The 16241-nt window shown below is 49.7% G+C and overlaps 1 protein-coding gene across 1 annotated transcript in view; it reads left to right on the top strand.

Moving 5' to 3' along the window:
* KMT2A (lysine methyltransferase 2A) overlaps positions 1-16241 on the top strand; it is a 43012-nt gene extending 26771 nt beyond the window's left edge. The window contains 27 exon segments of the mRNA XM_086627024.1: positions 339-449; positions 698-771; positions 1260-1453; positions 2082-2188; positions 2313-2450; positions 3261-3419; positions 3718-3835; positions 3920-3998; positions 4238-4398; positions 4884-5069; positions 5730-7213; positions 7215-8571; positions 8574-9133; positions 9135-10053; positions 11324-11405; positions 11856-11867; positions 11923-11975; positions 12360-12530; positions 13158-13232; positions 13520-13687; positions 14064-14144; positions 14147-14177; positions 14622-14705; positions 15079-15107; positions 15110-15178; positions 15181-15206; positions 15600-16241. Coding sequence (XP_086483150.1) covers positions 339-449; positions 698-771; positions 1260-1453; positions 2082-2188; positions 2313-2450; positions 3261-3419; positions 3718-3835; positions 3920-3998; positions 4238-4398; positions 4884-5069; positions 5730-7213; positions 7215-8571; positions 8574-9133; positions 9135-10053; positions 11324-11405; positions 11856-11867; positions 11923-11975; positions 12360-12530; positions 13158-13232; positions 13520-13687; positions 14064-14144; positions 14147-14177; positions 14622-14705; positions 15079-15107; positions 15110-15178; positions 15181-15206; positions 15600-15875 — 6804 coding nt within the window. The 3' untranslated portion in view covers positions 15876-16241.

Here is a 16241-nt window from a genome sequence, read left to right as displayed (position 1 = left end):
TATATTGCAAAGCAGTAGGCAAACATGCTGTTGCCAGATTTTGGCCAAATCCTCGTCAGGTAGCTCGCGTGGCTGATTTAAAATCGGTCAGCAGTCGACTCCTGGTAGGAGGAAAAAGCGAAGGGTTGTGGGTGTAAGAGTTCTGCCATCCAGTTTGCAGGTGTGCAGGGCTGCTCGTTGCTTTACAGCCCAACTCTTTTTCTGCTTTTAAGTTCTGGAAGTTCTGGTTCAGTCGTCTCGTCATCTGGATGCTCGCTTGATGCCTCAAAAAAGGAGTGGATGGTGTAGCTGTACAAGAGACAATCCTGTTAATGAGGAATTTTGTGGCTTTCTTCTAGTTGGATTTTAGCGATGACATCGTGAAGATAATTCAAGCAGCCATTAATTCCGACGGAGGGCAGCCGGAAGTTAAGAAAGCCAATAGCATGGTCAAGTCCTTCTTTATTCGGGTGAGCCGGACTACAGTTATTTTGAAATCCTCTTGATGTCATACCACTGCTTACTGCCGTTGGAATCCAACGGGTCCGTCACGCGTTCTGTTGCTCGGGTATCTCCAGGAATAAAATAATACCTTGTCAGAGTTGTTGATGTTAATGAAATCTTCCTAGTTGTGCGTTTACAGCAGGTTTTGGCTGAACGTGTTTGAATTTTGGGGTATGTTGAATAACATTTCTAATGGAGTGTTGTTTTCCCTCAGCAAATGGAGCGTGTTTTTCCATGGTTCAGTGTAAAAAAGTCCAGATTTTGGGAGCCAAATAAAGTAACAAGCAAGTAAGTAATTGTTCGGTGTCCGACTGCGACACCCTGTGGTTTGCCAGCTGTCCAAACAAAAAGTATCAAGAGAGCCTGTTTGTGGGGTTGGGTTTTCTCTTTTTCTTTTTCTTTTTTTTTTTTTTTTTTACAAGAAGTTAAACAGTAATCCTGTTCCCAGGTTTTGTATACACTCCCTTGTTGTAAAGCAGAGTAACCAAAAACATTTAGAACTAGGTGTGTTGTGTGTTGGCTTGTCGGTCCTGTCCTTCCTTCCCCCTCCTCCTCTTCCTCCTCACCCCTGTTTGGTGTGGCCCTCCTTCTGCATCTGTTACCCACATCGCCAACCTTAAATGCGAGTGACCGGTCGTAGCCTTTGAGACCATGTGTGGACTGGAAGTAATTAAATGAGTCGTTACTGTCTGTTGGGTGTCAGTAGTGCATCTAGACAGGGCACAAGGTCCTCTGGTGTCGTCAGGTCTGACAGCTGACTCCTTGTTGCATTTCAGCAGCGGTATGTTGCCGAATGCGGTGCTGCCCCCTTCGCTTGACCATAATTATGCTCAGTGGCAGGAGCGTGAAGAGAACAACCGCACTGAACAGCCCCCTCTGATGAAGAAAATCATTCCAGCTCCAAAACCCAAAGGGCCCGGAGAGCCAGATTCACCAACTCCTCTACATCCTCCGACACCACCTATCTCTGGTAAGAAAACAGATTGCAGCACTATTGGCCCCACACCCAGAGACCCTCATTCCACACCTCCTAGTAGCAAAGAGAGGGCGGCATTAGTTCTGTACGTGGCTGAAGAATTTTGGAGACCTCCGTGGCCTGAAATCATGCATTCAGAGGCTGTTATGTATGAGATGTTTCCAAGCTGAGCTTTGGCCTGGGAATACCTTTGCACCTGCCTCTTTTCCCGCAGAACGAGGGCCGTGTAGAGGCTGATGCCTGCTTTTCCTTGCTTTGCGAGCTGGCTGTTGAGAACTCTAGGCTGCTGTTCGGCTCTTCTGCCCCATGATTTAGGTTAGATATAAGAAAGAAATTTTTCACTCTGAGAGCGGTGAGGCAGTGGAACAGGTTGCCCAGAGAAGTTGTGGATGCCCCATCCCTGGCAGTGTTCAAGCCCAGGTTGGATGAGGCTTTGGGCAAGCTGGTGTAGTGGAGGGTGTCCCTGCCCATGGCAGGGGGGTTGGAACTAGATGATCTTTAAGGTCCCTTCCAACCCAAACCATTCTATGATTCTATGATTCGCTTACTGACGGTCTTCCCAGATGAATTGTAGCCTCCCTGACTTTCAAGAATAAACGTTGTTCTCTCTTTTAACTGTAAGGCTCTGACAGAAGCAGAGAGGATAGTCCTGAACTTAACCCACCTCCGGACGTGGAAGACAACAGGCAGTGCGCGTTGTGCCTGAAATATGGCGATGACAGTGCTAACGTGAGTACCTGGCACTTGTCCGTTTCCATAGGGGCTGATTTAAGTGACACTGGATTTGGGACTGTGGCTAGGCTGGATGCTTCTTGTGGAACGTTTGAAAAGAATGTTTCCTTCCGTTCCTTAGGATGCTGGACGTCTTCTCTATATTGGCCAAAACGAATGGACGCATGTGAACTGTGCTTTATGGTCAGCAGAAGTATTTGAGGATGATGATGGTTCTCTGAAAAACGTGCACATGGCTGTGATCAGGGGAAAGCAGCTGGTGGGTATAAGTAAAGAATACTTCAAATATTCAAATACTTCACGCTGATCTACACGGAACCGGGACGGGAACCTGGCTAAAAGATTCCTCATGTGTGTTTTTTCTGCTCTGTCCTCTCCTTGCATTTTGGATTTTTTTTACGCTGTATATAGTAGAACTGACTGAAGATATTTGAAAATCTGTTTTGTCCTTGCTCGGTTCGGAAATATGGTGGAGACTGAAAGGAACTTGTGACAGGAGAGATGGAGTCGGGTTTTTCTCAGAAGGTCTTCGGTTGCCAGTGCTATGCCTTAGGCAGTCAATGCCGTATCTGTAGTTACAAACTGTTTTTAAAAATAATCTGGAATATCTAAAGCACAGGCAAATGCCGTGTTAAAGCCTGACACCCGTCTCTCTAGTACAAGGACTTAGCAGATCTTTTGTTGCAGTCCAAACTGATGACAGCAGAGGAACTCCAAGGAGAGAGCGCAAGCCTGTACCTGGTGTTTTGACCTGGGTTAAATTTTATTTATCTATAAAATAAATAGAAGTTGAAAGCAAGTACTGTCCAATCGAGGAGCATTTTGGGTTTGAGCATAGGTGAAGGACCTTAACATCTAGCTTGTACATAGCTACTCTGTTAGATACTGCAAAAAGAACGACGATCTGCAAATGCAGAAGTTGTTCTGTGTGAGGGGTCCTTCTGCCTCTCACCTCCTCCTCCTCCTCCGTGTCTCACTTGTGCATGTGAGTCACGGTAGTGAAACACTGTGGCAGTGAAGCGGGAGGTCAGGCACTATCTAAACTTTTCTTCTTTTTTTTCTTTTGTAGAGATGTGAGTTCTGCCAGAAGTCAGGTGCCACAGTAGGCTGCTGCCTCACTTCCTGTACAAGTAACTATCATTTTATGTGCTCGCGAGCCAAGAACTGTGTCTTTCTGGACGATAAGAAAGTTTACTGCCAGAGGCATCGCGACTTGATCAAAGGAGAGGTGAGATTGTTCTTTCCCACCCAGCCTCGTGTGAAAGTGGGGTTGGCCTGTAGCTGTGAGCACTTTTTAGAAGTTAATACTGAGTGTGTTCCTTATTAACGAGAGCCGGACTGCGGTGCTGTTAAAAGGAAGTCAGTGATACAACTGACATGGGCAAGTTTGGCAAGAGGTGCTATGTGGCAGTTCAAAACCAAAAGACCACACTGAGGATCGAGTCAGACATGACATGTGCATGTGTAGCATGCACAAGGTGGTTCTTTTTAAAATTTACGGGTAGTTTTGTGGATTCTTGTTCCAGGTCGTTCCTGAGAATGGGTTTGAAGTTCTTAGGAGAGTTTTTGTGGACTTTGAAGGGATCAGTTTGAGGAGAAAATTTCTTAGTGGCCTGGAACCAGAGAACATCCACATGATGATTGGTAAGATCTAGTCTCTGGACACTTGAACCGCCTTTGGTGCCGGAATCCGGTTCACAGAACTCTACTGTTCCTCTTTCTGCTCAGGTTCAATGACGATAGACTGTTTGGGAATTCTGAATGACCTCTCCGACTGTGAAGATAAGTTGTTTCCCATCGGCTATCAGTGAGTATAAGCTGTTCCATGATTAGATGTCCTTAAGTATATTAGATGCCAACCCAGCGCCGCAGTAACCTGTGTAAAAATTGACTGCAGCTTTCGTACACAGACAAGCTAGGTGTGCAGCATGTTATGCCAGGAAGCCTTTGTCCTGTGTCATGTTGAGAAACTGAAAATGTAAAATGGGAATGCTGAGGTCTACTCGACTGTTGAGGAAATTGTTTTGTGTTTGAATTATCTTCCAGGTGCTCCAGGGTGTACTGGAGCACAACAGATGCCAGGAAGCGCTGTGTGTATACCTGCAAGATCATGGAGTGCCGGCCTCCGGTCATAGAACCTGACATCAACAGCACTGTGGAGCATGACGATAACAGAACAATTGCCCACAGCCCAGTTCCCCTTACAGGTGATCTTTTAAGGACTTTCTAAAAGTATGTTCTCTACATTTTTTGCCATGGTGTATCTTTTCCAGAAAGCCAGGTTAGTGGCTAGGACCTGTGTCTCTTAAACCTCTTTGGACTAGAATCCACTTCGGGGGGAAAAAAAAAATACAAAAAAAACCCCCTAAGTGTACTGGTGTACTCTTGAGGGTACTGGTGACTTTGATGACTTGAGCCAATTGAAAACTCCTGTAGTAATGCTTTCCAGTCCGCAGAGTTTCCTGCGTAGGCTGAGGGTTACTGTATCGCTGCAGGTATTTAAAAATGTTCTCAGGGGAAGAAACCATCCATTACCTGGTGGCAGGGAAGCAGTAACCTCTGCCTCCGTGTTTGTTGAACAAATACCCTGATTCTCCAAGTGAAACCGGATAGCGATACGTACTTTATCAGATCATAGCTTCTAGGCTTCACTGGTGGCTTATGCTGTTGTTTCTCTTTTCTACAACAACAGAAACTCTTCCTAAAGACAGCCGAAACACACCCGAAATTGTAAACCCACCGTCACCAGATCGTCCCTTGCATTCTCAGACCTCTAGTTCCTGTTACTATCCAGTGGTCTCCAAGGGCCCCAGGATCAGGGCGCCGAGTTACCCGTCCACACAGAGGTCTCCTGGCTCTAGGCCGTTGCCCTCCGCAGGTATTTCTAGTGCTGTCGACTTTTTAATTTTCCGTGGGAGGTTTTTCTTTGTTCGTTTTGGAAATGTTTTTGGTTTGTTAGTGTCTCTTTGGCTTCGTTCAGAATGTGGTGTTTAGTTTTCTGTTTCTAGAGGAAACAGCAAAATGGCAATAGGTTTGAGGGAAGGAAAGCTCTGAAAATACGGAGTAGAGATGGCCTGTCGAGAAACGTACGACCAAAACAAAAATTTCCCTGGGATGAAGAAACCAGTGTTTGGGCAATGTAATGGCAGTAATCCAGAAGAGCTGTAATGTAAGTTAGGGACTTGATCATCTCAGGCTGTATTTTTCCAGAGAGTGTCAGAAATCCGGTGTCGTAATTCAGCTGCTATTTCTATATGAACGAGTCACATTTTGTTTCAAACTGATGTTTTGAGAATTTGCATCTAAAGTCGAGATGCACAACCCTGAGATACGATCTCGTCAGCTCTGCGTGGTGAGTGCTGATTGACAGTGTCAGGTTTTTAATATCTTATCTCGAGTATCATCCAGATGTTAATGCTCTTCGGCCGAAAGGTTTCTATGGTTGCTGATTTCTTGTGTTCTGTGTGAAGGAACTGGGTCAGTATTGATTGTGGAAGTTTCAAATCACTTGACAGTCTTTCTTGCCTTGTTTTCTCAGGAAGTCCTACCCCAGTGACCCATGAAATAGTGACAGTAGGAGATCCTTTGCTGTCCTCTGGACTTAAGAGCATTGGTTCTAGGAGACATAGCACCTCCTCTTTGTCACAGCAGCAATCAAAACTCCGGATGATTTCCCCTACACGAGCCGGGAACACTTACTCCAGGCACAGCGTGTCTTCAGTTTCCAGCACGGGGTCCTCTTCAGAGCATGACCCGAGCGTCAAAAGCACTGACCGCTTTGCGGGATCGGTGAATGTGGGTACTTCAAGCACTCCAGTTCAAAGTTGCTCTACCAGTTCAGGCTCCCAGAAAACAGTGGCTGCAAGTGGAAATAAAACTTACCAGCCGGATGCGTCTCAGTCTGCGGAAGGAAAACACTCCGGCAGTTCAGATTTGATAGCCAAAGGTGCACCTTCTAAGGGAGAGAAGATGAAAACGCTGACCTCAAAGGACGCAGACTATTCAGCTCATAGTTTTGCTTCTGGAGGAAGCTCCAAAATGTCCACTCAACCATCTAGTTCATCGGGCACGGAAACGAATGTTAAAGTAGGAACTTTTCAAGAATGTTCAGGATCGTTTTCTTCCAAAGAAGCAATATCCTTTCCACCTCTGCATCAGAGAGGCCCAAGGAAAGACAGAGATCAGCACGTGGAACCTGTACAGGCAGAGAAGACGACTCTGGTTGATGAGATGGATGCAAAGACCTTGAAGTCTGCTGGAATAAATAGCAGATCTCCTGCAGCAAGCGAGCAGGTAGTTTCTGCCCCTAGAGACAGGCGTCAGAAGGGGAAAAAGTCAGCGAAAGATAGTTTTAAAGAGAAACATTCCCTGAAATCTCTTACAGATTCAAGCCAAGCAGCAGGCAGTGAGGAAGGAAACCTGAAACCAGAATTTGGTAATCAGGGTTTGGCAACTGAACAAATTAGCCAGAGGTTATGTAATAATATTCCTGCTGAAAAAGCTGGCGAGAAGTCTCCACCTTCCCAAGGGCCATCGAAAGGCTCTGGGGCGCAGGTGGAAGTGGCCTCTAAGGAATCGCAGGCACCTAGAAAACGCACCGTTAAAGTCACGCTGACGCCTCTCAAGATGGAAAGCGAGAACCAGTCTAAAAACACACCGCAGGAAAGCGACGCTGAGCCTCAGCCTGCCGGAGCAGAGCTGGCTACTTTGGCGGAGCCCTCCTCGACTTCGGAAAGCCCGGAAGATAACCCTGTGGTTCAGGGAAGTCCGAACGAAGCACCAGCACAGGAATCTCAAAACAACGCTTACGAAAATTTGCCTGTTCAAGATAACAACATGATGCTCCAGGACGGAACTAAAGCTCAAGAGGAAGGCTCGTACAAGCGGCGGTACCCCCGGAGGAGTGCTCGGGCCAGATCCAACATGTTCTTTGGATTGACTCCTCTGTATGGGGTGAGGTCTTACGGAGAGGAAGACATTCCCTTCTACAGTAACTCCACTGGGAAGAAGCGAGGGAAGCGGGTCTGCGGAAGGACAAGTGGACGGCGCGGATGACTTGAGCACATCGGATGAAGACGACTTATACTACTATAACTTCACGAGGACGGTGGTTTCCTCGAACACGGAGGAGAGGCTTGCATCCCATAGCTTATTCAGGGAGGAGGAGCAGTGCGATCTTCCAAAAATCTCCCAGCTAGACGGTGTGGACGATGGAACAGAAAGCGACACGAGTGTCACAGCAACAACTAGAAAAGTCAGTCAGGTAACTAAAAGGAGTGGGAAAGAAAACGGAACGGAGAACTTAAAGCTAGATAGAACTGAAGAAGCCGGGGAGAAAGTACAAGTCTCCAAGAGCTCCACCGTCCACAAAAGCGACCCGAAGATCGATAACTGCCACCCTGTGAGCAGGGTGAAAGCGCAGGGTCAGGATTCGCTGGAAGCTCAGCTGAGCTCCTTGGAAACGGGCCGCAGGGCTCACGCCAGCACGCCTTCTGACAAGAACTTACTGGACACTTTTAACACGGAACTTCTGAAATCCGACTCTGACAACAACAACAGCGATGACTGTGGGAACATCCTCCCTTCCGACATCATGGACTTTGTGCTGAAGAACACACCGTCCATGCAGGCGTTGGGAGAAAGTCCAGAGTCCTCGTCATCCGAACTTCTAACGCTTGGAGAAGGCTTAGGTCTCGACAGCAACCGCGGCAAGGATATGGGCTTGTTCGAGGTGTTCTCCCAGCAGCTGCCGACCGCCGAGCCGGTGGATAGCAGCGTCTCTTCCTCCATCTCGGCGGAGGAGCAGTTCGAACTGCCGCTGGAGCTTCCTTCCGACCTCTCTGTGCTGACCACTCGCAGCCCTACGGTGCCCAGCCAGAATCACAACAGGCTCGCCGTCATCTCGGAGTCTTCGCTCTCCTCCTCGGGAGAGAGGTCGATGCTTGCCTTGCCTTCCACGGAGTCTGGGGAAAAGAGGGTGACGGTGACAGAAAAATCTGCCTCGGGAGAAGGTGACACCGCTCTCCTGAGTCCAGGGGTAGACCCAAGCCCCGAAGGACACATGACTCCCGATCACTTCATCCAGGGTCACATAGATGCAGAGCATATAGCCAGCCCGCCCTGCGGCCCCGTCGAGCAAGGGCACGGCAGCAACCAGGATTTAACGAGAAACAGCGGGACTCCGGGTATCCAGGTGCCAGTGTCGCCCACCGTTCCCCTCCAGAGCCAGAAGTACGTGCCAAACTCCACGGATAGTCCCGGCCCCTCGCAGATCTCCAACGCTGCGGTGCAGACAACGCCGCCCCACCTCAAGCCAGCTGCGGAAAAACTTCTGGTCGTCAATCAAAACATGCAGCCGCTGTACGTCCTCCAAACTCTTCCCACGGCGTCACTCAGAAGATACAGTTAACGCCTTCCGTTAGTTCTGCGCAGAGCATGATGGAGACCAGCACTTCCGTGCTGGGGCCCATGGGGAGCGGGCTGACACTGGCCACGGGATTAAATCCGAGCTTGCCCTCGTCTCAGTCGTTATTCCCTCCCACGAGCAAGGGGCTGCTGCCCATGTCCCATCACCAGCATATACATCCCTTCTCCACAGCCACTCAGACTGGCTTCCCACCGAACATCAGCAGTCCTTCGCCCGGCCTTCTGATCGGTGTGCAGCCTCCCCCTGATCCTCAGCTCTTAGTGTCGGAAGCTAGCCAGAGGACGGACCTCGGGACCACCACTTCCACACCCGCCGCTGCCCTGGGTAAGAAACGGCCCATATCTCGTCTGCAGTCACGGAAGAATAAGAAGCTGGCTCCCTCTGGAACCCCTCCTGCTGTAGCTCCTCCTGATATGGTCTCCAACATGACCTTAATTAATTTTGCTCCTTCCCAAATTTCCAACCACCCCTTGGATTTGGGAACCATCACCAATTCAACATCCCACAGAACCGTCCCCCAATATAATCAAAAGGTCCAAGTCTGGGGTCATGTATTTTGAGCAGACGTCTTTGCTCCCGCAAGGTGTGACCACTACTGCAGTCGGCACGTCTCCCAGTGTTATCGGGCCAGATGCCAGTCACCTCCCAGCAGGGCCCGTATCCGGCCTAGCATCGAGTTCCTCCGTGCTGAACGTCGTATCCATGCAGGCCACGGCAGCCCCTACTACTGGTGGGTCAGTTCCTGCTCGCGTTTTGGGACAGAGCTCGGTAACGTTAACAAGTCCTGGATTGTTAGGGGACCTTGGTTCGATAAGCAACCTCCTGATCAAAGCTAGTCAGCAAACCCTCGGTCTTCAGGAGCAGCACATGACTTTACCGCCAAGTTCTGGGATGTTCTCCCAACTGGGAGCATCCCAGACTCCGTCTACGGCAGCAATGACAGCTGCATCGAGCATATGCGTGCTGCCTTCGGCGCAGACGATGGGCATGCCGGTTGCTCCGTCGTCTGCTGATCCAGAAAGCTCTTACCAGCTTCAGCATATGACACAACTCTTAGCCAGCAAAACCGGGGTTGCGTCCTCCCAGCTGGACCTTGGCACGGCTTCGGCAACAACGCAGTTGTCGAGCTTTCCGCAGCTGGTGGATGTTCCCAATAACACCGGCCTCGAACAAAACAAGGCGCCCTCGTCGGTGATGCATGCCAGTTCAGCATCTCCTGGAGGCTCCCCATCGTCCGGTCAGCAGTCTGCGAGTAGCTCCGTGCTGGGTCCCACGAAAGCGAAGCCGAAGATCAAGCGCATTCAGCCGTCGTTAGACAAAGGGAATGGAAAGAAGCACAAAACTTCTCATGCGTGGACCAGTTCCTCGGAAGCACACGTTCCCGACAGAGGGGCCGTCGCCGTACCCCCGGTCTCGGCTACAGGGTAAGAGGAGTGTTTGATTTGCTCGTCCCTGAGGCTGTGTAACGGTGTGAGGAAGAACCTAGCACGAGTTCTGCAGCACGTTTTCCTTTTGAGGGATGATTTCTCAGGTAGAAACCCCAGCTGCCAACAGAAAGCAGATCTCTCTAAAGGAGCCGGTAGAACTTCTGGAAAGGGAAGGATGAAAAACCTAAGGCTTTGAGAATCAGGGTTGCAAGGACTTTCTCCACCGTTGGCAGCTCTGGCAGATGATAGAGCGTTCCTGAGAATACCAGTAGAGAAAACAGCACTGGGGGTGGGGGGGGCGGTGTGACGGGTTGTGTGACGCACCGTTACGGTGCTGCCTCCATCATTCCAATGGCAGAATTGAAGCTGCGTGCCAGTTCTGTGAGCTTAGTGCCTCTCCAGTGTGCAGTTGGCTCCTCCTGCCCCTCTTCCCTCCTTTTGGTCCCTACAGGTGAGAGGGGGACTGGGGAGGAACTGGTAGAACTTGCTCTCTACGTTGTTAGAACAGCAGAGCGTGTGCTTGTGTCTCGCAGCAGGGGATTGCTTCCAAACCTTAAACTAAAATGACATTGGAACTGACTCTGAAATCCGGGTCTGCAGAGAGAGTGAGAGCTGCTGGTGCACGTTTTACATGCAAAACCAGCCAGTTTTGTCGGTGTGGCCCGTTGGTGTGTCTCAGTAGCCCACTGACAACAACTATGGGTTTCATCAGAGACGTTGCACTCTTGGCTTTTGACTCTGCTGCCCGAGACAGCTCTGCAAAACGATTGCTGATGCTAAAGGCAGCACATCCAGCTTTTGGGAACTGAGCAGTTCCGCACATCACTCGCGTAGTTCCTTGGTCATCTTAGTGTCTTGTCATAGGTCTCGTTCTTAACCGTCCGTTCTAAAGCTCTTCTTGACAGCCGAATTTTTTAAAATAGCTCTTTGTATTGCTGACGGTTGCCAGTTTGGTTTAGTCTCTGTTTTCTGTAGCTGTTCCCACATTCCGCCATGCACCTCCTGACTCCTGAGCTCATTGCTTACGGTTGCTCAGGCGTGTTTCGTTTCCACCCGAATTCACGCTTCTCCTCCTTGTGGAAGAGCAAGTCTCGATTCTGATGTGATGCTGGAAGCGTGGTCTGGTTCCTCGTGTCTTAGGAGCACTTGTCACTGCATCTGTAGTTCTGCTGAATCGCTCGGGGTAACTCCCAGTGGATCCGTTCCTCTTTCCAGGCTCATTTATGGCACATATGGCTTGACAGGTATTTTGAACGTCCCTAAATCTTTTTCTTCCAGGGGCTCCTGCTATGAAGGCAGATACACAGGATGCAGCAAGTGTGGATCAGCCATCACAGAAACAATGCAGCCAGTCTGCAGGGTAAGCGTTGGACAGACCTTTCTGTCCGATTCTGCTCGCTTGAGCTTAAGGGAATTTCCACAGAGAACGCGAGAAGTCTCCTTCCGCTAGCTGAAATACCGTGGGAGCTTCCAGTCTGGAATGAGCGGACACATTTAGTTGCGATCTGGAGCCGTTTTTTCAATCAAGAGCTCTGGGAAGCTCCCTGCCTGCTGAGAACAAGACTGCTCCTGCAGTTTTGGCTCGTCACGCGTTAGCATGTGCCTTGTTGTGGGCAGGGCTCGTGCAAGGGGCAGGTCCCTGGCTGCAGTCCGCAGGCTGATGGATGCCTCAGAGATAAGTGCTACTGAGCAGAATCTTCTTACTTGTTGTTTCCAACTAAACTGACCTTAGAACGCTCAATCTGGAAAAAGGTTCTTGTACCTCTGTCTAGTTCTCAGGTTTTGTAGGTGAGCGTTCAGGGCTGGTGAGGAAACCAGGTAAGTTGTTAAATATTTTTCTTCATCTTTGCTTCCTTCCCTCCCAAGGCAAACGGCAGTCCTCCCGAATCTCAATCAACACAGAACTCAGCAAACGAGCAAGAAAGCGCAGGTATGTCACTTCTTCAAAGCACTGAGTTTTGGGGTTCTCCAGGACTGGGAAATTAGTACCTTGAAGTTTTGACTTTTGTGTGTCTCGTTCTCTCTCAGGAAAAATCGCGGAGCTGATAGTCACGTTATTCTTGCTTTGAAGGGAGGAAAGGTTTGTTTGCTATTAATAGCTTTTGGGCAAACAGTTACGTCTCTCTTTTAGTTTGTGGAAATCTCAGCACTTGAGATTTCACGCTCTTGCTACAGCACTCTCTAGATATTTTTCTTGGATGAATTTACTGGTCAAAAAGCAAGTTAGTAAGTAATTTTCAGTTGTGGAACAACCAGTGGAAAAAACATCGTTCTACTCAATTTTCGTCTTCATGCTGGCTTCTGTCTTTTCTAGGCTCAAAAGTTCTCGAGGAAGAAGAGAGCACTTTCAGCTCCCCGCTTATGTTTTGGCTTCAGCAAGAACAAAAGAGGAAAGAGTGTCTTGGTGAGAAGAAACCAAAGAAAGGTTTGGTTTTTGAGATCTCTAGCGATGATGGGTTTCAAATCTGCGCAGAGAGCATTGAAGGTAAGAAGTGCGTGTTGTTGGTTGTACTGGGTTTAGTTTCCTTGCTAGAAGTAAAGTTATGGCTTCTGGGATCTGTTAGGGTTTTGTGTTTTTTCATAGATTAAAAAAGAAAAACAAAAAACTCTGCAGAAACCCTATTGATTTGTGGCCCTGGAACAACCCTAGTTCCTAGCAATGTCTGGATTATATTGGAAAAGTTTGGTGGCTGTTCTTTTTCTATCATTATCCCGTTTTGGTTTATCAATTGACCAATGGTGTCGAAGCACATTTTGCCAAGAAAAAGTGTGGATCAGACAGTAGGGTATCTAGACTTTTCCTCCATTCCAGTCACTAAAGGTGCTTACTTCCCTTTATGCCAAAGTGTGTTTTGGAGGTGACGGAAGCAATTAGAGCTCAGGATCTTAATTTGTGGCCCATGAAAGGATGCAAGCTTCACCTTCTCCGATGAGCTTGCTTAAGTATGGGTGTAGCACACTGCATGCATAGACAGAAGTCTGCGCTGTGTGTCGTTTCACCGAAAACCTGACGAGATGTGGCAAAATAAGAGGCACGGCACGGCGCCTGTTTGGGCAATCCTGGGTGCCCAGCACCCGGATACTCGGTCACTGTCCTGTCTTCTGTCTGCAGATGCCTGGAAGTCGCTGACTGACAAGGTGCAGGAAGCTCGTTCCAACGCCCGCCTGAAACAGCTGTCTTTCGCAGGTAGTGTGCAGTGCCACCCTCGCCTCTGCGCTGGGCAGCGTGGGAGGGCAGGCGGATCTTTCTGTGAGCGTCCTGGGGTTCAGAGTCGGCAGAGTTTCAGTTCAGCTGCAGTGGCTTTGTGGAGGATAACTTCTTCCCGATGAAACGGCTGAAAACTCGTAGAGGAATGAACTAGCTAACGCAGTGCTGCTGTGGAAATTGCAGGCTAGCACCAAAGTTGTATCTAACAAGCTGCTGCGTCTGCATGGTCAGTTTGGGTTTTTTGTTGCGTTCTATTTCTTCTTCAGGTGTGAATGGTTTGAGGATGCTGGGGATTATCCACGATACTGTTGTGTTCCTGATTGAGCAACTGTACGGAGCGAAGCACTGCCACAACTACAAGTTCAGATTCCACAAGCCAGAGGAGGCCAACGAGCCTCCTCTGAACCCACATGGCTCTGCTAGGGCTGAAGTCCACCCTGAGGCAAGTGTGAGCTTTGTCGGTGTCACGGCTAACGGCCCGTTCGCTCGATGAACTCGCCCCGTGGCAGGGTGTAAGCAGCCAATCTCTACAGCACTAACGCGCTCCGTTAAAAGGGAACGTTTGGGACCTTCTCATGTAAATCCGTTCTGTTGCATCTCCTGAGTCTGCACGTTTGTCTGCGCCGCTTTGTTTAACCAGCTTTCCGGGCTGGTGCCTTTATTCACGGTTCTCAGAAACTGTTGTGTGGCACCCGGGCTTAAAGAGAGGACAGGCTGGAGAAGGTGTAAAATCAGTAAACATACCAAACTGTTGTGGCAACCACATGTTTATTCTCAGTCAGTAAAACAAACTTCCTTTCCTCTCTTTAAATTGCAGGAAATCTGCGTTTGATATGTTTAATTTCTTGGCTTCTAAACACCGACAGCCGCCAGAATACAACCCGAATGATGAGGAGAGGAAGAAGTACAGCTGAAATCGGCCCGGTACGGAGCAGGCTTTGAAAGGTTCCAAGGGGAAAATAATGCTGTGGTGTTAAAACGGTGCTGATCAGGCTTCGTTATGCATTGTGTTCTTTGGCGCGGTGGTGAAAATTTGGAAGCTACCAAGCACTGGCAAATAGAGAGGAGACACTTACAAAAGCAAGAGAACTGACAGCTGAAGGTGACACCAGAGCAGTCTTCCTCCGGATGTTTCTTTTCCTTGCTCATGTAAAGCACTCTGATGAGAATTTGGGCAGAAAAGAGAGGAAGTGATCTTTTCCATCCATCCATCTATAAAATAAAACCACTGTGTTAATTTTGATTGTGTTCTCAGTGGCTTGCACTGTCACGGTGTCTAAATTATTGTAACTTGGAAAGTGTCCCAGATAGTACATGGCCCAGGCTCTCAAAGAAGGGCCGTCACTTAGCCGTGTCTCTTTGTTCTAGGAGGGCCACTAGTATGGATCTGCCAATGCCCATGCGCTTCCGACACTTGAAGAAGACCTCCAAGGAGGCAGTTGGTGTCTACAGGTACGGTTTTGCTCTGGTGCCACTGCCTCTGGGACAGCGGGAAGTGAAAACTGGAAACCTTCTGTGAGTCAGACTGCAAAACCGAGGAGGGGGGGGAAGCAAGTTTGGGGTTTTTCCCTCCTCCTTCTCCCTGCCCAAGTACGTATTAGAAAGTAATCCTCAGCACAAACTCCTGGAATCCTTCCTGACTTTCCTTGCTGATAGCTAAGGCACGTGCTCAGGGGTGGGAAGGAGAGACTTCCCACTCTAGAAAAGCGACGTTACCACGGTGATCCTTGAAATGGATAACCTGTTTCTGCAGCGTTGGCAGTCTGACGTGTCTGAGCTTCGCTTGTCTCGTTCGGAATACTCGCTTATCTTGGTGCTTCTTTAGGTCTCCCATCCATGGCCGGGGTCTGTTCTGCAAAGGAACATCGATGCAGGTGAGATGGTGATCGAATATTCAGGCAATGTCATTCGCTCCATCCTCACTGACAACGAGAGAAATACTACGACAGTAAGGTGAGTTGTGGGCTTTCGTAGAGGTTCTTACAGAGTTTGGGAGAACTAGAAAGTGGCTGTGAAGGTAGGACAGGCTTTTGTGAAGGCTGCGTTTGGAACGCGACAAATGGGAATCGCAAGACTTCCTCGGGATGTTTTCCTGCTTGCTGGAGCTCTAGGGGCACCTCTTATTCTCTCCTGTGGCCTGCGAAGGGTCTCGGTCCCATCCTGGTGGTGTAGATCCAGAGAGGCGAGGAGGAAATGGTTGAAGCGTGCGCTTACGAGGGCACGTGGAGGGAGGCTGCAGGCGCTCTAAAAGGCTTGACTTCCGTTGCCGCGACGAGCTAGGTCGTCTCTAGGGTGGCTCTGTCTTCTCTTCCCTGGCCTGACCCTCTTTCTGTCCTCCGTGCGTAGGGGATCGGCTGCTACATGTTCCGCATTGACGACTCGGAAGTGGTGGATGCCACCATGCACGGGAACGCGGCCCGCTTCATCAATCACTCCTGCGAGCCCAACTGCTACTCCCGGGTCATCAACATCGACGGCCAGAAACACATCGTCATCTTCGCCATGCGCAAGATCTACCGCGGGGAGGAGCTCACCTACGACTACAAGTTCCCCATCGAAGACGCCAGCAACAAGCTGCCCTGTAACTGCGGCGCCAAGAAGTGCAGGAAGTTTTTAAACTAGAATTCCTGCCAGCTGCAGGTGAGCCCCGGGAAGGGCCTGGGGCCAACCAAAGCTTCCAAGCGAAGCCCTCCCTGGCCACCCGGGCGGGACGGGGAGGCTGGAGGCAGGAGCGAAGACCGGCTGGGCTCAGGGACCGGGCTGGCGGCCGCCTCTCTCTGTCAGAGTCCACATCTTCATGTCTCACATGCGCACACCTACCCTTGTGAAGGACACGGGACTGGAGAAGATCCTCAGCGCGATTATGTTTTCGCCGTTCTCGTTCCCCTCCGCCCCCGGTATTTGTTTCTCGGCGTGGGGCTGATGAGCGGGAGAGGGGAGGGGAGGGCGGCCCCGGCCCGAGCACGGGGCAGTGATCGCGAGTCCTGT

Source organism: Tauraco erythrolophus, chromosome 26, assembly GCF_009769465.1.
Source record: "Tauraco erythrolophus isolate bTauEry1 chromosome 26, bTauEry1.pri, whole genome shotgun sequence".
Lineage (NCBI taxonomy): Eukaryota > Metazoa > Chordata > Aves > Musophagiformes > Musophagidae > Tauraco > Tauraco erythrolophus.
The sequence above is the reverse complement of the archived record's forward strand: the minus strand, read 5'-3'. Positions and strand labels throughout refer to the sequence as shown.